General features: G+C 40.7%; 1 protein-coding gene and 1 pseudogene across 1 annotated transcript; one reads left to right on the forward strand and one right to left on the reverse strand.

Moving 5' to 3' along the window:
• The window catches only part of LOC148521446 (uncharacterized), a 76,832-nt pseudogene extending 52,996 nt beyond the window's left edge, over nt 1-23,836 (reverse strand).
• Nucleotides 23,837-24,706: 870 nt separating this feature from the next.
• On the forward strand, nt 24,707-25,738 carry LOC148521447 (protein ZBED8L-like). Its single transcript, XM_088475144.1, has 2 exons — nt 24,707-25,237; nt 25,316-25,738. The coding sequence occupies exons 1-2, from the start codon at nt 24,707-24,709 to the stop codon at nt 25,736-25,738; spliced, it is 954 nt and encodes a 317-aa protein (XP_088331270.1).
• Nucleotides 25,739-26,239: the final 501 nt, after the last annotated feature.

Genomic DNA, 26,239 nt, shown 5'->3' on the forward strand with positions numbered 1-26,239 from the left:
TATAGAAGTCCCCTAAGATATGTGGCACAAAGAGCAAATAAGAACTGTCAACTGCAAAGAGCAGATAAATAAGTAAACAAATGAATTTTCAATTACATTTTTTGCTGTGATAAGAGCCGAATTTGCAGTGAAATGTTGAAATGAACACATCATTTATGGAATACAAAACATATTGAAGTACTGTATTTCTTTTTTGGGTCTATTCATGATGGTAATTATTGGGGTCAGCATTGCTGTGGCGCGGTGACAGCTGATGCATAAATCAACTGTCCCGCGAGTCGCTTTACTGCTTCTTTTGGAGCAGTGAATCTTTTCACTGCTCCTTTTGGAGAAGTGATGGTGGTGCACATGCATGACCTACAGGTCACACATGTGCACAAGAGCCTTGACATCTGGCGGAATGAGCTGGACAGGGGCAGAGGGATCCAAAAGGATCCCTCTTTGCAACCCAGACCTCCTTCCCATAGGGAAGGAGTGGGTTGTGATCCACAAGCTAGATCCTGACCAGTTTGGGGCTGGTTTAATACTATGGCAGGAGAACCCCATGCTATGTGTCCTCCTTGTGTGGCTTACCACCTGGTTCAGCCTGGTGCTGGTAAATGTAAAGTAGGGGGAATCCCATGCTTGTTTTCCCCTGATTTTCCATGACCAGACCAGGCTGAAAGGTCCAGGACTGGTTATGGAATTAGGGAGAACCCCAAACCATTTTATTTATTAATTTGAACAAATTAACTGCTTTAAAAAAATACTATGAACCATACATAGATTATAGAGATCTCTGCATTCTTCTTCCAAACTTGCCTGCTCCTCCCAAGCCATGGTTCCTTGGGAGGGACTTAAATGCAATCCAAAACACATGAGTTTGGTTGTTAATCTGAGTTCCAAACTAACAGCAGACTCTAATCGAGACTCTGTGCCACTCAGAACTCCGAAGTGATTCCAAACTGGGAGTTGATTAGACTTAGAACCCCTAAGTTCGGGTGTGATCATATATCAGGACAACCGAACTGCACATCAATAGTTTAAATATATATAAAATTATTCTAGTTGTCTGTCTATGAATTTCACAGTGGAGCTGGATAGCATGGGCATGCCCCACTTCTGAAAGCTCTCACTAATGAGGACAGTTATACACAAGGTATAACATTCTACCAGTCTGTGCAGCCATCAGCATTCACACTCTCTGCTAATGAATTTCAACCCAGTGATGGCAGCGGGGGCACTTCCAATCCCATCCACAGCTGGCCTAGGAGGGCCTGAGGAAGTAATGAACAGCAGGGAATTTTTGTAGGAGAATGCTTAAACCAGGTCTAATAAGAAGGGAGATTATTGGATTAGAGGAAACACTGAGAGCTGCTCATGCCCAGGAAACTTAGTTATGGTCAAGAGCCTTGACCCAGTGCCTAATCCAGAGCACAAGCAGTTAGTATAGTTATATTAGAAAACTACTAAGGAACATAGAATATGCCTGAGAACACCAGTCTGCCCAACCACCCCACTCCATCCTCTGCTCTGTCCCACACATGCCCATCTCTATGTACTCCACCCATCTCTCTGCTGCTTTGTACTGCCCTGCCAGCCTGTTCCTGGCAGCCGGTGGATCATCCACCTTCCCACATAGGTCTATCCATTGGACGGGTGACATGTGATGCAGCTTTTACTGCACATGTATGTAGGAGACAGGACAGACCTTAGATAATTCCAATATAGATAATAACCTTCCTGGTTACCACCCAATGCATTTTGTCATCAGACTTCATCAGGAAAGCTTCTCAAGATGTCTGATGATGAAATGCATTGAGCGTGTACAAGTAAGTAACACGGTTATACTAGGTGGAGAAAGCATCGGAAGCAGGAGGAATCTGGAATAAAATGACTAGAGGTTTAAATCTAATTAATTATGTTTTGTTATGTTGTGTGCTTCTGTTTGTATAGCACTACATAATCTGTGGTGCTTCATAAATATTGATGACGATACTGTATATATTTTCAGGTGAAATTGCAAATTTTAATAACAGCAATACATTATTTATGATTTACAGATAAAAAATATTTGTAATAACAACAATGGCAGAATTTAAAAACAAAAATATCTAGATTTGGATTGTATTATAAAAAGTGGTGTTTGTATGTATGTAAACATTAGTGACAAGCCACTTGCACAAAAGATGATTTCCCCAGGTGTATAGTAGTCTAATGTGCATGATGGAGGTAATACCTTTAAAAGCCAGAGTGCAGGTAAGCCTCAATCCCAAAGGCATACCTTGGGCTAAATGTAATAGGGTGTGAGTTGTAAAAAAGTGTGAGTTTAGCACTAAACTCGCACTTTTTAAGAACTCGCACATGTAATAGGATACAACAACATGCAAACTCACATTTCTCGCATTTCCACTACACGCATTCAGATGGTTTCCCATGGAAAAACATACAACTCACCCAATGTAATAGGGTGTGAGTTGTTAACTCACATATAATTACTTAAAAAAAATGTGCAAAATCTTAGACCTGCTTTAGGCTAGTGAGTTTAGCCTGAGCAGCAGTGACTATAGCAGAAGCCTACACAGATTAGTGAGATCCATGTAGGTTTCTGTGTGTAAAAAGCAATGAAAGTGTTAAAATAAAAAAATATATTATGTGAGGTCCCCTCCCACCAAAAGCATAACTAGCACCAAGCTGCGGAAGCCGGTCCTGGCGGTGAAAATATGGGGGGAAAAGACATAGGGGTCCCCCATATTTTCATCAACCAGCACCAGTCTCAGTTGGCACCCCAGCCAAAGCATTATTCACCCAACACTAGTCAACCCTGGCTGAGGATTCCTGGAGAGATGGAGCACCCCAATAAAGGGGTTCCCTCTCACCAGGGTACTTCTGCCTGGCACTGATAACCCAGGGATATCCTCCGCACCCCTGGGTGGTGGGTGTGGCATTGATTGTGTAAAAATAGTAAAACTAATATAGTCCTCTACAGGAGAACTAGAGGTCCCAGCAAGCCTCCCCTGCATGCTGGTACTTGGAAAACCACAAGCACCAGCATGCAAAGCATTAAGTGCCTGCTGGTACCTCCTGCTAAATAAATATTTGAAAAAATTACAAGATGCATGCACAGTATGTTGATTATTTTTATTACACATGCATACACTCACCTGCACTCACATTACATACTTACCTTGTCCCTGGTGCTAGTCTGTCCCCTTGTCCAGTAGCATCCACAATTGGTCCCTGTAAAAAAAGCATACTCACCCACCCTTAGTTCCTGTCCTCTTCATTCCCTGTAGGCATCCATGGCCTTCTTAAAACAAAAAATGAGATTTCATAACCACTGGACAGAGTACAGCCCTATAAGGTTGGTACTTCCGAATGCCACTGCAGCTGCTGGATTCACATAGAAATGCATTGGTTGAACATCCATTGGCTGAGAGAAGGGGGCCTCTGCCTCTCAACCAATGAGCAGTTCATCCATTGACTGTGGCGGGAATGCACTTTAGTTACCTCGTGGTTCCCACCACTGAAGAAATGGGGAAACTGCTCATTGGCTGAGATGCGGAGGTCTTCACCTCCCCTGAGATACCCGGCCTGGGCTGATTAGTTTTGGGTGCTTTGGCCAAGGTACTTAGTGAAGTATATCCCCTGGCTACAGCATTACAACCCAGCTAATGGAGCCTGGTACTAATTGTAAAAATACGGGGGACCCCACACCATTTTTTTCCTGTATTTTTACTACCAAGAGCCCGGTGCTGGTTTCTGATATATGGTTGACCCCTATGTTTTTGTCCCCTGTATTTTGTGAACCAGAGCTAGCTCAAAGAGCCCAGAGCTGCTTATGCTCATGAGAGGGGGACCCCATGCCATGTTTTTTTATTTTTATAACTTTCTTTGCTTAACATATAGAAACATGCAACCTGCATGTATCTCACTGATATGTGCAGGATGCAAGTTTTGGTGTGTTTGACTGCAGAGATCACAGGGAACACGGGTAGGAAACACAATCACATACACCATCGAAAAACGCGATTCAGTAAAACACATTTCTTGGTAAATTTAAGTGTTTCAGCTGACAAAAGTCACCCATGTTCCTGCGATGCTGGGCATGTTTAAACTCAAGCAATCTCCAGACATGATCAGGGCCATAGAGAGCTAGCCTGGGCCCAAGGGAAGGGGGCATGGCCTAATTGCAGGAAGTGTGGTCACACCCTATTTGAAAAAATAAAGAAAAAAATTATTTTCAGCACCGTGCCTCTTGGAAGACATATCTTTTGCACTTGCTACAGGTCAGATTTAACTACACAATGATGATGACTTGTCGTAAACTATGCAGAAATATAAAGATGTGTACGGCTCTGCATATTTGCTTAAATATGGTATTTTTGTGTGTACTTTTTTTAATAAATTACACCCATTTTGCAACTAACTCTGTATCAATCCCTACATGTCTCCTGTTTCTGAAAATATTTAAAATTTTGAGTGTTCTCAGCAGTAGCAGATTTACCGCTAGGCAACATAAGCAGCCGCCTAGGGCCCGGCGGGTCCCAGAGGGCCCGCTGACTGTGCTGTATTCCGGCCCTGGCAGTGTCAGCACATCGGACAGCTGCCGAGTGCCGCTCTGGCAGCTGGCTCACGCTCCTCTCTCCTGCTCTGTGTGCTGCATGTGATGTCACACGCACAGGGAGAGGGGAGAGGAGCTGAGAAAATGCAGTAAGAAGGAGCAGGGGTGTGTGTCTACCTAGTACGGTGGTAGGGGAGTGCCGGCTGTGGGGGGAGGCGGAAGAGGTGCTAGCCGCAAGGGGGATTCTGTGGAACTTACATCCCCCCTGACGGACCGATGCCCTGCACGCTGGACGCAGTGGGGGTGGAGCCAATTCAGCAAGCCCCGCCCCCATCTCCTCCCGCAAATTGCTGCATTACATTGTGAGGGGGCAGGGCCTAATGATACAAGATGTCCACCCCCATTAGCAACCTACAGCCTGAGCAGCTTCAATAATGTATGTATGTATGTGTATTTCTGTGTTAGTGTGTAGCTATGTGTTACTGTGTATGTGTTAGTTAGTGTATACTATGTATGTGTTAATATGTGTATGGGTTAGTGTAAGTATATATGTACATGTGATAGTGTGTATGTGTGTGTTAGTGTGTGTATCCTGTGTATGTGTTAGCTTAATATATATATATATATACACACACACACACACACACACCATAAAGCAGATGGACGGCACTCTAGACTGATGAATAATAATAAATACGCTTGAACTAGTGTTTAGTAGTCAACATTGCAGAGCCTCCGCTCTTTTTTCATAGCTAGTTCAAGCGTATTTATTATTCATCAGCCGGGAGTGCCGTCCATCTGCTTTATGGTGTATGCTATTATACAGGAAGGGCACCCGGGCACAGCTGCTACAACACACAGGAGTGCCGGGCACTACGTGGGTTATATAATATATAATCCACGGTCTGGCACTCTCACTATGATATAATACATTTGTCTGAGCTTACTGGAGGGGCTCGGCGCTGACCCCACTCCAACTTCACAGCAACCCAGCCAGCTGCTGTGTGCTGTGCCCTATGCTTGTGGGGAGGAAAGTGATCACACAATCGAGGAGCTTAGAGCATCCCCAACCCCAGTGCACAGCGCCGCTTGACAGCGCTGTATTAAATCTTTATTTTTTACAAAATTATTCTAAGGGAGCGTGCCCATGCCTCCCGCAGTAGGCCACGTCTCCCTTCCCCCGTGCCCGGCGTGACTCTCTGCACCCCTGTTGACCAGGTGCCCTCACAACAACATACAGGCGACACCCTCTGATTATATCGCCATTGTTTGGAGAGTTATTACTGGAGCCTGGGTACCACACCTTTGGGGGGATATATCTGTCTATCTATATATAGAGAGAGATATCCTGCATTTGGTGCTGCGGGGGTGAGCAGGTAGCTGTTTGGTGCTGTGGGGGGCTTCGGGTAACTTCCTCCAGCTGGTAATGACAGTGAAGAGTGGTGGGCGGGCAGCCAGAAGGGGGTACTACCATTTGGAAAATAGTCTAAGGAGGGGTGAGGACCCCTCTACCCCAACTGCTGACTGCCCTTGCTGCCATCTATCCCCAGCTCTAACCCAACTTCTCCATGCCTTTACCCCCAGCTCTACCCCAACTGCTGCTTGCCCTTAACCCAGTCTACCTCAACTGTTACCTGCCCCAGCACTGTCCCAACTGCTGCCTGCCCTCACCTCCCATAATAAATAATTAAATTAAATTAAATTATTGAATAATTGATTAAAAAGCCAAATGATTGCCTTTTTTCAGTAAATGCAAGTGAACCAGATCCCATAATAAAAGTATGTGAGTTTAGGAAATATATTAGATAGGCAGGATAAATTGTAACTACTTCCCAACCAGTGGCGGATTTTACCTGGGGGCTGAACAGCTGCAGCCACCCCAGTCTGTTACCTCAGTGAGTCAGTCGCAGTCCGTGACTGCACTGGGTACTCTGTGACTGGCAGGGGCTTCCCGTTGCAAGCGCTACCTACCAATCACACACAGGACAGACAGCCCAGACAGTGTTTTCTCCACCTGGGGCTGCCAGTCCGGGCTGCAATTAGTAGAGAGTCGCTTCTAGTGGAAGTTGCTGCTCTGCCTTTCAGGCAGCCCAACACGGCTTTTAGGGTCTGCACCCGAAGCAGTCCCTACAAGCCGGTGATATGTGCATGTGCGGTGCCACCGCCGCTTGTGCGCTTACGCCGGTCCCGGTGCCAGCCAATTCCATTGTAAAGGCGCCGGGACCCGGCCGACTGGACCAGCAACAGTGGCAGCCACCCTCATGCAAGAGGGTTGGAACCACTGCTGCTCCCAACTGCCCTGATTTTGGCAGGATAGTCGTGAACAGATAAAGTTTTATAAAGTTGAATATAAGGAGGAAAAACGTAAAATAATGTAGGAGGAATAAATTAGGAACGAAAATATAGTGTTATGGATTGTTTGAGGAAGGGGGGCCCCAAATCGGAGTCTTGCTTAGGGCCCCATAAAGTCTAAATCCGCCTCTGGTTCTCAGTGTTCTACAACCATATTGGAGCTCTCAGAAGCATTCAGTATGTAAACCACATATGTTTTTTTTACAATTAATAAAATATATTATTTAGTCATTATCTTTGGATACATTTGAGATCTCTGGCAAAGTATTGGTTCGGAAGCCACTAGTGGTACAGACTGCCCAATTACATTTAGCACCCATAGGGTTTAAGGTGTAACCAAGCTATTAAACTGTTATCAGTAACTATTATTGTTCTCCAAGGACAACCATCTAATGGGGCACCTCCTCAGTGAGGTTTGTGTTATGGACTAATAGATATTTATTTATCAGCCCATTTAGTTCATTTATACACTGCTGTCATGCACACATTCACTGTAGCACTGTAGACTTGAGAAAGGATGCATCACATCTGAACTATTGTATGACATTTTTATTGATTATTTAGGATGTATTGTTCTTCAAGGTGTTTTTAGGCACTTTATTCCTGTGCTGGTCTTTTTCATATTTTTTGCATCAATGAGCATGACCAGATCACAGATTCTTCATTCTTAGGGATGTAGGGAAATGCACCCTTATTAAGCCTGAGAGAGTGAGAGAGAATTAAAGTTATAAAAGACTGCAATAGCCTGCTAGAAAAATAGTCCAGTGAGGCTCTGCCGTCAATTACTTTATGTTTTATATAAATGTCATAAATGTTTAAATGGTAAAAGCAAGACTTTTGTGTAGTTAACCCAAAGGGCCTACAAGGTTCCCACTTTTTTCTAGTCATTGGTGAAATGTACACTCTCAGGAAATGTTTCTGGATAAATAAAAACATTGTTCTGGATAAATAAAAACAAAGACTGGTTAAAATGTTTTTTATTAAAACCACTTTATTATAACCATTGCTTTTTTTAATTACATTTTACACTTACAAATAAATGCACATTAGTTCCAGGTAGAGACACTTAAGAAGAAATAGCCAATTTTAGTAAAAGCTTATCCATTTAAACTGCATTATAGAGTTATGCTAGGCATACATAGAGATAAAATGTGTGTCCGACCAACAGACATTTTATCTGGCAAGCTGAAACCATCATATATTGTGGCCATACACTGCCAGATATTTCACAAAGTAGGAACAGGGGAAATGTTGGGCTTGCGGCCACTGCAGCGCATACACTGCCGGATGCGGCCATCCAGTTATTGGATCTTTTGGACAAGCTGGATGATTTCAGCAGGTTCAACAGGCTAAATTATTGCTTAGTTGCGGCACTACACTGTTCAATTATTGGCCCGATCAGTTGATTATCGACTGATTGGGCCAATAATTGAACAATGTATGCCCAGCATAAGTGACATCTGGAGACATGGTTATTAGTACTGTCATTATACATAATGAAAATAAGATCATATTATGATATAAAGATATAGATAACAATAAACTAATTAAAAAAAAGATATGTCTATCATGGTATATAATATATTTGAAATGTTATTAAACTTACCAGTATGTATTTGTGGTGTGGGAGGAAACCTGGGTAAACAAACAGAAACACGGGGAGGACATACAAACTCCACACATATAAGGCTCTGGTCACAATTTAACCTATGACCCCAGTGTAGTAAGGCAGCAGTGTTATCCATTGTGGCACTGTGCTACCCAGCATATGAGAAAGTTAAACTTCTAATTCCTTACTTTTTATAGGTGAATACAAATTGAATAAGTTTCACCTTTTAAGCACCATAGCACTTCTACAATACACATTATGTTATCATCGAATATTTTTGTTTAGGTCCATTTTGCAGAAGCTTGTCTGACTAAAAATAAATGATCAGAAAACTGCTTAGAGTCGGACCATCTGTTCTTAAAATGGCCTATCTTATAAATGTCTAATTTTCACATAAATAAATAATGAAGTGTTGTGGTTCATATTTAGTTAACATAACTTATTCTAAAACGCCCAGATAACTGTCTGTTTTATAAACACCATGTATTTATTGGCTGAACTAATGATCTTTTAAATGCTTATTTTTGTAACTTAAAAATACAGCTGTGGTGGAAAAAAATTCTTATCCTTTATAGGCACTATACAAATTATAGTATAGTTTAAGATGAAAAACTCCCAGCAATCACCCATTAACCAAAACAGTAGTAAAATTCACACAGTGGTATGGATGAAATTTAATTATTTATTAAATCAGAAAAAATTGTATCTCTCTTAAAAGACTATTAATAGATTTAATAACAGTTCCGGTCTACAAGGGGGTACTTTATAACTAATACCTGTATACACTGACAAACATCTACAAAAACAAACAGAAAATAGACACTGTAAATTAGTTTAGAGGATGAGTTGAATGAGTTTATCCTCTCCTCCTTGGGACCACTTCCATTTATATATCAGTAGGCGAAATGGGTAGATCACCGAGCGCATCGAGTGGACGCCAATCTGACATCAGGACGTCCAGACAAGTATACTGGTATTAGTTATAAAGTACCCCCCTTTTATACTGCAACTGTTTTTAAATCTAGTAATATAGTCTTTTAAGTGAGATACAAATTTTTCTGATTTAATAAATAATTACATTTCATCCACCCCACGGTTTGAATTTTACTGCTAATTTGGTTAGCGGGCAAGCACTGGGAGTATATTTATCATAACATATACTATTATAACAGGGAAGGTGGATCCCTGATCTCCATAGCAGCTACTCAAAAGACCAATGAAATCAAATTATGACACTAAGAGGGCGGTTCAATTGTTGTTGTTACTCCATTTGGGTGCCCATGCCGCATGTGCGTGCCCCAAAGCACTAGGTTTAGCCGTGTATAGCAGCTGTTTGAGCACACAAGCAGCTGACTTAGTGCACATTTCTGCTTGCCACCTCAGGAGGCTGCAAGCAGAAATGTGTATAACTGCAGCTATGCGCACCTGAACACAGCAACAATTGAATTGCTCTGTCCAGCACCCATTAGTTTAGGTGCCCTATAGAACAAATACATTGCCCCCTAAGAGACTTATGCCCACAATTTAAAAGGGCATTGCTTTTACTACAATCGCCAGTTTTGCTAGTAATATCATTGCCTTATTAAATTTCGGGCATAAACACAATTGGAAGTGCAGGCTTTAGAACCCAGGAGCTCATTCAGTGTCGGTCGTGAGCGCTGAGCTCATGTTGCCCCACAGCGCATACGCACGACGGAGTTGGCTCCATCGTGCACATTTGCGAGACCCAGCTAACGATGGGTGCTCTGTCATTAGGGGTCTCTTAGCAGATGGGGCGAGCTGTCGATGTTGAGTGACAGCTCGCCCCATTTGCTGGGCGGGCCGGGGCGTGCCCGGCCAAACGGAGGCATTCCAGTCGGAACTCTAGCCGTTTGGTGGTGGCCCCACTGACACCAGCAGGAAGCTCCCTGGGGATTACGAGTGCCCAGACCCTACCCTAGGGTCTAGTCATAAGCCCCGATGGTCGCGATGGTCTTGACCATCGCAACCATCACCCATGTCGGTCGTTAGAGCTGTGGGTGTTAACTCACAGCTTAATGATCGACAAGGAGGTGGCCGTTCAGGATGTAAGTGGCCGCCCTGATTCAGAGCGAACGCTTGCATCTAACGACCGCCTCTGAATGAGGCCCCCAATGCTTAATAAATAAACTCTTATTTTCTAAAATAAATATTCAAACACACTTTATTCAATCAAATGTGAGTTATAATTTATTTATTCAACTAAAGATGGTCTAGAAGGTAAAAATTTTAAAAGTAACACTCCATTGCCCCTCTTACAACAAAGATAAAAGATAAATATGACTCTGGTGAGAAGAAAACTAGCTGAACAGGCCCTTGCTGTAGGAAATTAGTTTTTAAGGTGCAAATTGATGGTTTGAAGATGTATTAATATCATGATAAAATTAATTCAATTGATTACTCATTAAACATTGAAAGATTCTCTTATCTGTAATTGTATATTTTTTGATATACCAGTATTAAGAATTTTAGCAAATACCTGATACTCTTGGTTCTTGAGTATGAAGCTTTTTCTTGTTTTAAGACCACATTTACCATCAGTTATTGTATTTGCAATGCACAAAAATGCATTCAAATTCCATTGCTACAATTCACCTTTTTACAATGTCAATTGTAGTTGGTGCTTTTAGATGGCATTTTAAAGAGGGAACACTGTATTCCTTCATGTGTATTTAAATCTGCAAGCTTAATTATTTTATCAGTATCATTTAAATTGTTTACAGCATGGGTTTTCTGCTGGGCGCTCAGTTAAATTATATTGATTAATTAGCTGTGTTGTATGTTTTGTTTCAATTTACTATGAGTATAGATATTTTGTATGATATTATGTACAATAAATATATCTATATATATCTTTTTTTATGATATATATAAATATATATTTGTATATCGTTATACTGGACAAGGGGAGAGACCAGCGCTAAGTACAAGGTAAGTATGTAGTATGAATGCAGGTGAGTATGTGAGTGCATGTGTAATAAAATATTAAAATCTTTTGTGTGTGCGTCCTGTCTTTTTTTTAAATATTTCTTTTGAAGGAGAACTAGAGGTACCAGCAGGCCCTTAATGCCCTGTATGCTGGTTCTTGTGCTTCTCCAAGTACCAGCATGAGGAGGCTATCAGCCCAGGCCTCGGGTGCACTGGAGAGGGGGGAAGTGATTTATTGGGGGTTCCCACCTCCCCAGGGATCTCTGGTCTGGGCTGACTAGCGGGGGGTGCAAATGCTTTGGCCAGGGGACCCCATGAACTGGGTCCCATTGCTGTGGTATTACAACCCCACTAGAAAGAGTACGTTGCTGGTTGTGGCTAATATGGGAAACCCCTACTCATTTTGTACCCCATATTTCCACAACCAGGACTGGCTCACTGAGCCTGGTCTGGGTTGATGACAAATGTCTTTTTTCCCCGTATTTTCACAACAAGGACCGGCTCAAAAAAGCTAGTTGAGTAAGGACACATCTGTATCAGGTCTTTTGAAACAAAGCAGAATAACATAAAAATACAAGAGTATTTTGTACTCTACATTTCGCATCTCTATACAAAAAAAAACAGATACATATATAGTTTGCATTTTTCATAAATTAATCATTTTTGGACATAGGAATTTGCTAATTTATAGCAACTATATTTACCATTCTTATAAAAAGAATGGCAACCAACATTTAGTTTAGAGTGATACATTACTAAAATTTGATATTATGATTGAAAATGGATTGTATTCAGTAGGGAAAATCCACCTCTCTCAAATAAATTTTAATTAGTTTGCCTTACACCAGACAGAAGAAGTAATATTGTAGTTGAAATCTCTGCATGTATTATTGTACTGTAAAAGTGCAAAATGAAACACTTTTAATAAACTGCATAAGCTAAATGGAAATTAAAAGTGACGCTGATATCTTTTGTCACATACATGTCTGGTCATTATCTGGGAAAAGAACAGAAACATGTTTGAGAACTCTGAGGTAGACATGATGTTTACAAATATGTGCTTGACTTGACCTTCAATCTTGAGGAACAAGCAGAAAAATGTTCCAAGGATGTTGGTTTGTTGCTGTCTAGAGACTGATAAGCCTTAATAAAGGTGCATTCAGCTGCAATTCCACTAAAGCTTCCAGTGCTATCATCTTCCTTTTTATATTTTTGTTACAAGCACTTATCTAAATCCTTTTCAATGTCATCTTGGATGCACTTTGTATTTTCTAAAACTTTGACTACTCATGTCCATATCAGCACGTAGAGATGCATACTTTCCTCTAGTTTAGGAAGTATCCATGGCAGAAACTAATTAAGGATAGACTACTAAGATTTCTTGTTGAATTGTGTTAATATATTATTTCTTGTTAGCCATTACCATGTTTTAATTACTTTACTATTATTTTTTGTTCAATTATTTATAAACCATCAACATATTCCACATTACTGTTCAAAGAGCATTTCATACAAACAGAATAACATATATTAAACATTAAAAAGAGTATAAGAATATACATGATTATATTGTAACACCTCTTTTTAGAATAAAGAAAATGTATTTATTAATATCATCAGCATGAAAGAAATATGCAATTTTGACCAACTAACTAATAATAACTAACTGCATACTATTAAACTCTTTAATAAACCATTGATAACACACTCAAAAAGTTTTCACAAGGAAAAATACTGCAAGGAAAACTATATTCATATCTAAGGCAAAACATAATTTTGATTTAAAGTATAGTCTATTAGCTATCAATATTTAAAGATGTTCACATGGTATTCAATCATGATATAATAACATCATCAAATACAAAAATTGTCTATATGTTTTATAAGTGTGTGTGTATAAAAATAGAGAGATAGGATACACAGAATGTGGGGAAGTGCGGAGCATAGTGTGAAAGTGGGTTCAAGGAGTGCCATTGATATGGGGCCCAGAGGCTTAGGGGACCCTGGACTCAGCTGATGTAGTTGTCTACCAAATTCCCAAAATTTCCTGTTAAGGAAATGGGTATGGCCCATTGGCTGGGCCTGAAAAAGGAGACTTCGTCAGTAGTGTTCTCTGTCTTTCCCTATGAGTTAAGCTCTACATTGATATGATATATCTCCCACAATCCTGTTTCAAGCTCACAGACAGAGCTGAATTAATTAGTAAGCCCATCACTGTCAGAGAGTAGGCTCTTCCTGGAGGAAATACAATTAGGTGTATTTATTAGCAGTGGGGTTTACCCCATGACTAAATGCCAGTAAAAATATTTGCAGTGCAGGGAAAGGCTATTCAATTAAATAGCCTTTTTCCTGTGCTGAAAACTTGGGAATCAGGTGTGGAAACCCACTGATTCAGCATAAACTGTGGAATCAATTTTTTTTTTCTTACACTCGAACCCGATTTTGTGTTTTTTATGCAGGCATTCTCTCCCAGCTCCATGAGCTGCAGGGAAAGGGAAAGGGGAAAGGGGAAAGGGAACTCTTTTGATTAGTACAATTCTATCTAGTAGGGAAAAGAGGAAGATGGAGCCAATAATTTAATTTTAAGAGTATTGGTTTAATAATAGGGGAGAAAGTGTGACTATATAGCCTAAGTAAATTATAAGGGATGTGTATACCTACAGTGGTGCTTGAAAGTTTGTGAACCCTTCAATTTTCTATATTTCTGCTAAAATTTGGTCTAAATATACCTCAGATTTTCACACAAGTCGTAAAAGTAGATAAAAAGAACCAAATCAAACAAATGAGACAAAAAACTAGACGTACTCATTTTTTTTGAGGAAAATAATCCAATATCACATATTTGTGAGTGGCAAAAGTATTTGAACCTTTAGGCTTAACAGATATTTTGAAGGTGAGTTAGAGTCAGGTATTTTCAATCTATGGGTTGACAATCAGGTGTGAGTGGACAACCTGTCTTTTTAAAAGAATAGGGATCTATCAAAGACTAATGTTCACAACACATGTTTGTGGAAGTGTATCATGCCATGAACAAAGGAGATTTCTGAGGACCTCAGAAGAAGAGTTTTTGGTGCTCATCAGGCTAGAAAAGGTTACAAAACCATCTCCAAAGAGTTGGACTCCACCAATCAACAGTCAGACAGATTGTTTACAAATGGAGGAAATTCTAGACCATTATTACCCTCCCCAGGAGTGGTTGACCAACAAAGACCATGCCAAGAGCAAGGCATCTAATAGTTCACAAGGTCACAAAGGAACCCAAGGTAACCTCTAAGCAACTGAAGGCCTTTCTCACATTAGCTAATGTTAATGTTCATGAGTCCACCATCAGAAGGACACTAAACAACAATGGTGTGCATGGCAGGATTGCAAGGAGAAAGCCACTGCTCTGCAAAAGGAACATTGCTGTCCATCTGCAGTTTGCTAAAGATCATCTGGACAAGCAAGAAGACTATTGGAATAATGTTGTGTGGACAGATGATTACAAAACAGAGCTTTTTAGTTTAAATGAGAAGCATTATGTTTGGAGAAATAGGAACACTGCATTCCAGCATAAAAACCCCATATCATCTCTGAAACACAGTGGTGGTGATATCATGGTTTGAACCTATTTTGCTGCATCTGGCCCAGACAACTTGCCATCATTGATGGGACAATGATCTCTGAATTATACCAGAATATTATAAAGGAAAATGTCAGGACATCTGTCCATATGCTGCATCTGTAGAAAATGTGGGTCATGCAGCAAGACAACGATCCAAAGCACACAAGTCATTTGACCAAAGAATGGTTAAAGATGGATACATTTAAAGTTTTGGAATAGCCAAGTCAAAGTCCTGACCTTAGTCCAATCAAAATGTTGTGGAATGACCTGAAGCGAGCAGTTCATGGGAGGAAACTTAACAAAATAACAGAGTTGAAGCTGTTTTGTACAGATGAATGGGGTAAAATTCCTCCAAGCCAATGTTCACGACTAATCAACAATTACTGGAAACATTTAGAAGCAGTTATTGCTGCACAAGGGGGTCATACCAGATGATGAAAGCATAGATTCACATACTTTTGTCACTCACAGATATATTGGATCATTTTACTCAATAAAAAAATGAGAATGTCTAATTTCTTTGTCTCATTTGTTTGATGTGGTCCTCTTTATCTACTTTTAGGACTTGTGTAAAGGTCTGAGGTAGTTTTATGCCAAACTTCAGCAGAAATATAGAAATTTCTTAAGGGTTCACAAACTTTCAAGCACCACTGTAGGTACTTAAAAGAAGTAGGAAGTTCCTGACGAGGATAGGGGTAGAACCTCAGACTATTGTACATTGACCCTGTAAACAGCAAAAAAGCCAAAGAGTAAAATAATATCTAAAATAACAGGAATAGATTTATTAGGCTCTGAAACAACAATAATAATGTCATATTGTCAGCAAAAAGTGAAACTTTTAGTTCCAAATGACCTACATGGACACCAGAATAGAACGGCTATTTACATAATGTAACTTCTAGTGGTTCCAGGAAAAAGCAAAAATTACTGGGGATAAGGGGCATCCTTAAAAGGTTCCCATATGGTTTAGAAAAGGGGAAAACATGAAACCATTCATGAGTACAAATGAGGTGGGCTTAGAATAAAGCATACATATTATATGAATATATTGGGGGGAATCCCAAACTCTTTATGGTTTTATAGAGGTGGCCTCAAACTACTAAATCAAATACTTTTTTTGGCATCTAGTGATACAAAAGACTGGTACCACCCCCATGCAAAATGTCTGTCAAATGATTTTGTATATTGGTTACCGAATGTCTGCCCCAAATTTAGCCCATTTGATTGGCGTGTACAATAGAAGGTAGTACCAATTTCAAATTATCCTGTAAAATTTTAGTAAACAGCTCATAATCTGTATTTAGCAGAGAAATCGGGCAATAAGAAGAAAGTAGTTCTGGGTCTTTACCTGGTTTTAAAATAACCTCAATAAGCTCAATAAGTGTATAAGTAAGAAATTATATACAATACAAGATAATCTCCGGCGCTAGCTTTAGTGTATATAAATGTGAATAATACCACTTTCAGACATATGACCTGGGAATTACTTTGCTCAGACTCGGGTTTTTCTCCTCTGCAAAATCCTGTGTTTTTGTCCGAGATCCCCTTTCACACTACACTTGAGACCCAGGAAATTTCTGGGTTGACCTCTTTCAGACATAAGCAGGGTTTATCTGTGTTTTACACAGTTTTTCAGTTTTGTCATTTGAAGTGGATGCTTTACTGGCACACAATAATGAGGTCATGCAAAGGTGGGTGCTTTCTATAAAGGGACCAGGTGGGGTTCCCAAAATGCATTGCTGTATTCATGGCTAATAAGCACATTTGTAGCATGAAGAGCTTGATTTGTTTGGTGGATTTGCTGTACTACGCAGCAAATGATGCATGAATGAAGATGCGCACACTGTACTTCATTGCACAGTGTGAGATTCAGAGGAAAAGGGACCACTTTTTGGTAGAGAGGGAGACCAAACACAGACATTATTTATGCCTCAGAAGAGCCATGTCCAGCATCTCGTCCATATTGCAGATAACCGGAGGGTCATCTCACACAATGTGGGCACGAGATCGCCAACATGGAGAAGTATTCTGGGCTATGGTGGAGGCTTTCACAGAGAGCCAATGGATGGCAAATTTTAGAATGTCAGGTGGCACCTTTAATTACATCCTGGAACTCCTCACCCCGGCACCTTCCAGGCACACCAACCACTGGAGACAGCACATTTCTTGAGCAGGAGACTAGCGATCATCTTGTGGCGGTAAGCCACCCCTGGAGAGTACCACACAATCTCTTGTTTGTTTGGTGTCTTGATCTCCACGATCTTTGTTTTGGTGCATGATGTGACAAAAGCAATACTAGATACCTTGTACGATTGGTTTATTGCCCTACCCCAGGGGCAGCAACTGGATGAGACCACATCTGGGTTCCTGTGTCATGGTTACCCAGTGTGTTGGGGTGATTGATGGCACCCACATCACTATAATTGCTCCCACAGACAGCCCAGCTGACCACCACAACTGGAAGGGATCGCATTCCATCATTCTACAAAAGGTCATTGACTATGGATATTGGTAAGCCCTGTTATGATTTTATTTTGATTTATACTGTGACTTGCTTGCACTGGAAAGGAACTGTATGTGTATTCTTTTAACAAGATAATATCTTTGTTTCACATCTTCACCGATGTCTTCACTGTCTGGCCTGGTCATGGGATCTGATCTAAAGATCTACAGTAAAAAGGTAGTCAATGTCTAGATAGACATCAGATGTTAGACAGTCAATAGGTCGACAGGGACAAAAGGTTGACACACTAAAGGTCGACATGTAAGAAGATTGACATGTACTAATGGACGACAGGGTCAAAAGATCGACATGAAAATGGTCGACACAAAAATGGATGACACATGATTTATTTTTATTTTTTTAGGGTTAAGTTAAGGGTTTAGCTCTTACCAGAGGGTTAGGCACTTACCCCAATGGTTAGGGTTAGGCACTAGAAGGGACTGTTAGGGTCAGGCACCTACTCTGACAGTTAGGGTTAGGTACAAGGAGGGAGGGGTAGGGTTAGGCACAAAGGGGAGGGTTAAGGTTAGAAAAAAATATTTCAACCATTTTTGTGTCAACCATTTACATGTCATCATTTTGCCCATGTCGACCATTTGTACCTGTCAACCTTCTTACATGTCGACCTTTTGTCCCTGTGAACCATATGACTGTATAACATCTGGTGTCTATCTAGACATTGTCTACCTTTTTACTGTAGATCTTTAAATCCACATCCCCCGGTTGTGCGCATGACACAAGTGTGCTGGCAAATTCTGATCTCTATAAGATTGCAGAGGAGAGGCAAAATGGTTGGCTGTTTCCTCGTGAGGTAAACTTATGTGGTATTTTGACATATTTATATGAGCTAGCTAAATATCACTTTGTAACCCAGATAGAGGCATGTGGTTTATATATTTTTTTGCCTAGAACAATTTCCTCAGATACACCATTAATGTAATGCTTGCATGCCTGGCAAATACTTCCTGCACAGCAGTAACCCTTGTGTACACCTACCAATAGTTTAGTAAATGTTTTTTAAGGTGTATTGCAGGGATCGGTATAAATGACTGGTGGACCTATGCCCAGCGATTCAAATCCCGACAGCAGAAGACTGGCAGTGAAGATCCCGATGGGGTAAGTAAATTCACTAATGCTAACCCTTTCCCTCCCCCTAACCCTCCTTTAGAGGTGCCTAACCCTAATCCCCCCTATAAGTGCCTAAACCTAACCCCCCCTTCCCTGCAGCCTAAACCTAACCCTTCTGGGGGGGGGTGCCTAACACTAACCTCCCCCCCAGGAGTGCCTAATCCTAAATTCCCCTTTCCCTAGCCAAGCCCGAACCCTCTCGGGGGTGCCTAACCCTAAGTCCCCCCTGGGAGCCCTTAACCTAACACTTGCCCCCGCGGCTGTCCACGCCCGCCGCCCGGCTTACCTTCATTCGTTATGCCAGGCATCAGGCTCCCTGCATAGGGATAATGATAGGCGTCGGTATCTCGACACCTGTCATTAGTCCCCTGTTGGGATTACACAATCGGGAAGCTGGCAGTTGGCATTTCAACCATCGGCTTCCTGACTGCATCCCATATTGCAGGCCAGAACAACCTGTGATCTCCAGCTTTTGTGACAGTACAAGTTCCAGCATGCTCTGACACAGTTTTGCTATTAGGGAATGCTAAAACTGTGGTAGGGCATGCTGGAATGTGTAGTTTCACAACAGCTGGAAAGACACAGGTTGGCCAGGCCTAGTGTAATGGATTTTGAATGTATAAAGCAAAAATATGTCACACAAGCAAGAAGATATACCTCTACCAAGTATACTTAAAGACTCTATATATCTGCAGTGCCTTTAATATTTATTGAAATAATTGTTTTTATTTGCAGAACTCCAAGCTTGTGATGGTATGGAGGTACCAGTGCACATCATTGGGGATGCTAAGTATCCCTTAAGAAGGTGGCTTTGAAAGGGTACAGTCAACAGGTTGAGCTGTCACAGGAACTGATTTACTACACCCATACCCTCAGCTCTGCCCAAATGGTGGTAGGATAGAGAATGCTTTTGAATGGCTCAAGGGACGTTGGCGCTGTTTGTTAAAGTGCAATGATATAGACATTTGCCTGATTACGGATGTTGTTGTGGAATGCTGTATCTTGCAGAATATTTGCAAGATACAGAGATATGACTACATTAGAAGTGGGATGTCATGGAGGAGCCTGTTGGGAGTGATCTTATTCCCCTAGCAATCACCTCTGTTGGTCAAAGTACAAGTAATGATGCTGAATTAATAAGTAGCACTATTGTTAAAAATATGAATTCAATGTTATAAGTAAATATAATAAATACCAAGCCAGTTGTCGATCCACAAGAAGTTTTATTTTAATAAACTTTTTTTTAAGTTTAAAAACATGCGCAAAAGCCTTACTTCCATATTTGTTCCATTTGAAAGAATCACAGACTACACCCCAAAAAATAGAAAATAGAAATATTTCAGTGCAAAATTCTCTTCATATTATGTATGGCCTTTGATCAACTAGCTCATATTATGAGCAGATATATTTAACACAATATACATAACTAATTTAAGAAATGAGGAATTAGACACCCTATAAAAATACAAAACAAAAGTGTGCATAAACTTCTGTGCAGAATATTCTCCAAATTTATGTATTGACTTTGATATACCTAGCTTATATTATGATATACTATAAACTCTGGACTATTGGTTAGAGTAGGTTGTTGGGAAGTAGTAATAGACAATGAATCTACAAATGGTTGGCCTGTGTTTACATTCTCAAATGTACTCTCTGAAAATGCTGATGGAGACTCAGCTTTTTTGTGTATACTGGGATGTAGGCCCAAATGAGGTGGGACAGTGCAATTGAGGTGGGAGACTTCACTTGTTGCACATACTGGGATGTAAGCCCAAATAAGGTGGGGGACTCTGCTTGTTGCGCATACTGGGATGTAGGCCAAAATGAAGTGAGTGACTTTGCTTGTTGCTCATCCTGGGATGTAGGCTCAAATGAGGTGGGAGACTGAGCTTGTTGCACATACTGGTATGTAGGCCCAAATGAGGTGGGACAGTGCACTTGTTGGGAATAATGTGGCAACTGTGGTGGTGTTGAGCTGATTTCAGCCAATAGTTGAGAGAGAAAATCACGGTTATCACTACTGACCCTATCCTGCATAGCTACCATTTACAATAGTAAATTACTCTGCAATTCTCATTCATTGTCCATGAATTGCTGCAGTCTGGCATCCTCTTAAGCCTGCCATTCCGAATCCAGCTCTCATAGTTGTTCACACATATCCATGGCTCTAGTAGCAACCTCTATTTTGGTCTTCTTCTTCTTCTTACATGTTGGGACTGTGGAAATTGCATCATGACCTAGTGAAAAAAGGAATTATAATTAATTAAAATTACCCAAAGTAGAGGTACTACATGTCCTTACCTCACAGAAGCAAAGACAATATATAATGAAAACACAACAAAAGCATTTAAAACTATAAATAAATGAATATTCTCTTTGGAAAACATGTGGAACGCATGCATCACTTCCGGTTTGTATATTCTGCTCCAACTGCTGTAGGTGGAATGCATGTGGACCATGCGACATCACTTTTTTTTGATCCTCCAGGTTTGAATTATTGGGAGTTAAAAAATGTTTAGACACGGTGTGGTTTCAACTTTATTTTTTATGTTACGAATATGTTCTTGTATCTTGATTTTGAGCATTCTTTTGGTTTTGCCCACATATTAACACATGTACACTCTAAAACATAAATAACTAAATTTGAATTACAATTAAAAAAAACCCTTAATTGTATATTTTTAAGAGTTTTTATGGTTATAATATTTTTCCCATTGGGATGAATATACAGTAGCAACACACATTGCAATGGTCACGCTTATAGTACCCATGACAATTCAATGTACTGTTGGTGAGAATTGTTGGTTTACTTCTTAAAAGGCTAAGTATTAAAATGTCCTTCAAACTTTTAGCTTTTCTGTATACAATTTTAGGACATGCATGTAGGAAGAATATGTTTCAGGATAAGGTCCATCAATAGAACACTCCAATGTTGCACAAATCTGATGAGCTGCTGATCCTTCTCTTGTTGTTTTGGTTGAAGAAGCTCTAATCTTGACAATTGTTGAGTTTTATCTAAAGCTTTTTTTAATAACTTCATTCGAGTACTCCCTATTTTTAAATCTTTTTGTGTGGAACCTGGAGTTGTTCATTACATTTTTGAGGAATGCTGCAATTGCGTTTGATGCAATAAAGCTGTGCATAAGGATTATTATTCTTTCAGTTCTTAGTATGACTGCTTTTGGAGTGCAAATAACTATTGTTGTCCACTTTTTTTATGGAATTCTGTGTAATGATCGAACTGTCCTTCGCTAATAAGATCATATCTGCAAACAGTTTCCAAAAACATTACATTGAAATGTCTTGGGTTTTAGAAGTGTGGCCATTGCAATGTGTGTCCAATATTCATCCCAACAAGAAAATATTTTACAGTATAACCACAATACTCTAAAGCAGGGGTTTTCAACTGGTGTGCCGCGGCCGGTTGGGAAGAGTGCCGCGGGGCTGTCAGAGCCACCGGGCACATTTTACCTTACTTCAGTATCCCGGGCCACTGAGCTCCTCTGGGAGACTCAGGCGTGCCCGGGCAGTGACCTGCAAAGATGTGGCGGCGTGACATCACAGGTCACGCATGCTCCGTTGTCCACTGCCCTCCAGCCCGCTCCGCCAGCCACCGCCTGGCACCAATCAGCCAGCCCTCACTCTTTATCTCCCACCTGGCAGCCTGCCTAGAAGTCCGCCCGCCCGCCCGCCCGCTGATCCGCTGCAGTGAGTGACAAGGGGGGGGAGAAATGTGGGTTTTGTTTGTGGGGACCAGCCACATTTTTTCTCTAAGTGGGGGCCAGTCATATTTTTTTCTTCTTAGTGGGGACCAGCCATATATTTGCCTATTTAGTGGGGAACAATGTGTTGTTGTTTTTTTGTTTTGTTTCTGTGGGGCAGCCATGGGTTTCTTTTTCTGTGTGGCAGTCATTTTCTGTGGGGAACAATTCTGTGCGGCTCAGTGTGGTATGGTTGTTTTTTTTCTGTGGGGCGCAATGTGGTATGGTTGTTTTTTTTTCTGTGGGGCACAATGTGGCATATTTTTTTTTCTGTTGGGAGCAAAGTGGAATAGTTGTTTTTCTGTGGGGAGCAATGTATGTGTTTTTTATGTGGGAGTCAATATGTATGTATTTTTAATTAATAGGTCCAGTGTTCTCCACAGAAAAAAATTCCAGCCGGGTGGTAGCCAGGTGGGGACTTCGCAATAATAAAATGTTTTAAACTCTGACCTTATAATGCAGTGCCCCAGACTGGCCCAATATGTAGTGCCCCCAGACTGGCCCCATATGAAGTGCCCCCAGACTGGTCCCAGCCCCAGTCCAGAACTTACCTGAACATGCTCAGCGGCGCTCCCACTGCCGCTCTGTGACTGGATCTAGCAGGCGCGCAGGGTGAACTCTTCACTTCGTGGGTGACATCATGACGTAACCCGCGCAGTGCATCACTGGAAACGCTTGCCTCTGTAGCAATCGGAGGCTTCTTTAGCCTCCGGTCACTTCAGAGGCCAGAATTCCACACCAGGTGACAGGGAATGCATCGGGGGGAGTGCCGGGCGGTGGGCTGTTTCTGCAGGACGATGCGCCCATAGAAATCAGCCTGGGGAGAACACTGAGGTCAAGCCAGTCTGCCCGCATGCTGTTCAAAACTGCGCACTGTGTGCTGGCTGCAACCCTAGCCAATGAGGGACAGGTAGGGTACAGGTGTTTTATTCCTGTGGGGGCCAATGTGTGTTGTTTTTTTTATGTTGGAGCTCATATGTATGTGTTTTATAGGTCCCGCACACAGCATCGCCAGCCAGCCAGCCAGCCCACCCGCCGCCAGCCAGCACATATTTGAAGCTCTGCACTTTTGGAGACACTGAGGCTACAGCAATCCGCACCACTGAGGGACAGTGACGTCTGTGTGATCCCTTCTCAGCTACCGACAGGTAGGGGACAATGTGTGTTGTTTTCATTTTTTTGTGAGGGCCAGCCAATATGTTTGCTCCCCACAGAAAAAATCAATGTGATTGTTTGTTTGTTTTTTTCTGTGGAGGCCAATGGATGTATGTTTTATCCTTTGTGTTTTTTTTTTTTGTGGGAGCCAATGTGTGTATTTTTTTCCCATGAGGGCCAATGTGTTTTATATTCTACCTGTAGGCTGGGGACAATTTGTGTGAATTTTCATAATATAAAGTTTTGAGTCTAGTTAGTTTTATTTTTATTTCTTTAAGGTTTATTAGACATGGACAAATTTCTATTACGAAAACGTGTATTGGATAATGACAATGACAATGAATCAAGAATTGCTGACTGTAGTTCTGGTAGTAAATCCATAGTGCGCCAGTATAATGAAAATTATTTGTCCTTCGGATTCATATCAACTGGTGAAGATCAGCCACGTCCTAAGTGCATTGTTTGTGGTGAGAAACTGGCAAACCAAGCCATGGTTCCATGTAAATTGAAAAGACACCTTCACACAAAGCACTCACACCTGTGCGAAAAGCCAATTGAATATTTTAAAAGGCTTGTAGCTGAACAAAAATCCCAGGCTAAACAATGGGCCAAGATCACAACTGTTTCTGAAAAAGCTCAAGAAGCAAGCTATGCCGTTTCTGAAATTGTGGCAAAAAAGTTGAAGTCACATACAATAGCAGAGTCGGTAATTTTACCAGCATGCTGAAAAATTGTTAATATTATGTTTGGTGAGAAATATGAAAAAGAGATACTGAAAATTCCTATGTCTGATAATACTATTTGTCAGCGTATACATGACATGTCTGAAGATATTGAATCACATGTTATAATTAACATCAAAGAAGCTAATATTTTTGCCATCCAGTTGGATGAGTCAACTGACATCACTGGAAAAGCTCAACTCCTAGCATTCACCAGGTTTCTTTGGAATGGAAAGTTCTTTGAACAATTTCTGTTTTGCAAAGTTCTTTCAGAAACAACAAAAGGCCAAGACATTTTTGATGTTGTCAACACTTATTTCAGTTCTCATCATATGAATTGGAAATCATGAAACAACATCTGCACAGATGGTGCTCCATCAATGTCAGGAAGATTGAGAGGATTTGTAGCACTGGCCAAGCAACAGAACCCTGCCATTGTGTTTACACACTGTTTCCTGCACAGAGAGGCCCTCATTTCAAAATCCATAGTACCTGAGCTGCAAAAAGTACTGGATGAAGCAATAAAAATGGTCAACTACATCAAAAGTAGGCCATTAAAATCAAGGCTGTTTTCTACACTGTGTTCTGTCATGGATGCTGCTCACACACAACTCCTACTGCACACAGACGTCAGGTGGCTATCTCGAGGGCGGGTGCTTTCAAGATTCTATGAACTTAAGGAAGAGCTTATAATTTTTTTTACTTCAGAAGAGTCTGAGATGGCTGACCTGCTTAGTGATGAGACCTGGTGCAATAAAGTTGCCTTCCTTGCTGATATGTGTCAAGCCTTGAATACTCTTAACAAGAGTATGCAGGGAATGAATGAAACTATTCTTACGTGTACTGACAAAATGAACACTTTTAAGGAAAAATTAACATTGTGGGGAGCCAGAATCAGAAAAGAGAACAAAGTAGAAATGTTTGAGCTGACAAAACATTGCAGGCTGGACAAAAATCTTGTCAATTTAATTCTATAAAGCTTGTCACAGCTGAGTAGAAACATTGAAAGGTATTTCCCATCACTTGAAGTATCATCCTTGGACTGGGTGAGAGATCCATTTGTGCCAAGTGCGTACATATCAGCCGAACTAAGTGTTGAAGAAGAAGAAGAGCTGGCGGCAATAAGAAACGACAGAGGGCTAAAACTAAAGCACTCATCAACAGATATGGCCTCATTCTGGTTGTCTCTCCGAAAAGAATTCCCCATTGTCACAAAAAAGGTGATTGTAGCACTGCTTCCTTTTTCCACATCATATCTGTGTGAGGCTGGCTTTTCTGCTATGAACACCATGAAGTGCAAAAACAGGCCATGGCTTCAATCACTGGAGGACGACTTGAGAGTATGCTTGTCAACCATCAGACTTCGTACAAGGGACATCATGAGACATCGCCAAGCACAAGTTTCCCATTAACATTCTTATGTATGTAAAAACTATTTATTTCTACTACCTTTAATGGAAATAATAACAGAAATCACCATATATTAAATATAAGTTGATATTTGTTATTAAATATTATATTTGGTAAAAAAAAAAGGATGGTGTGCCTTGGCAATTTCAAAATCTTGTGTAGTGTGCCCCCAGTTGAAAAAGGTTGAAAATCTCTGCTCTAAAGAATATACAATAAAATATTTTTTAAATTGTAATTCAGTTTTAGTGATTTATGTTTTAGAGTATACATGCAGTTTTTAAATATGTGAGCAAAATCAAAAGAATTTGCAAATCAAGGATACAAGAACAGGTTTGCAACATAAAAGAAAGTTGAAAGTCACACCATATCTAAACATTTTTTAACTCACCATAATTCAAACTCAGAGGATTTGACTTTCATAGCAATTGAATATTGGTGAAAGAGGTGGCAATGATTTAAATAAATTATCCAGGAGGGAAATGTATTGAATCTTTGAATTACAA

The sequence above is a fragment of the Taudactylus pleione genome, unplaced genomic scaffold, assembly GCF_031769625.1.
Source record: "Taudactylus pleione unplaced genomic scaffold, aTauple2 ptg000162l, whole genome shotgun sequence".
Taxonomy (NCBI): Eukaryota; Metazoa; Chordata; class Amphibia; order Anura; family Myobatrachidae; genus Taudactylus; species Taudactylus pleione.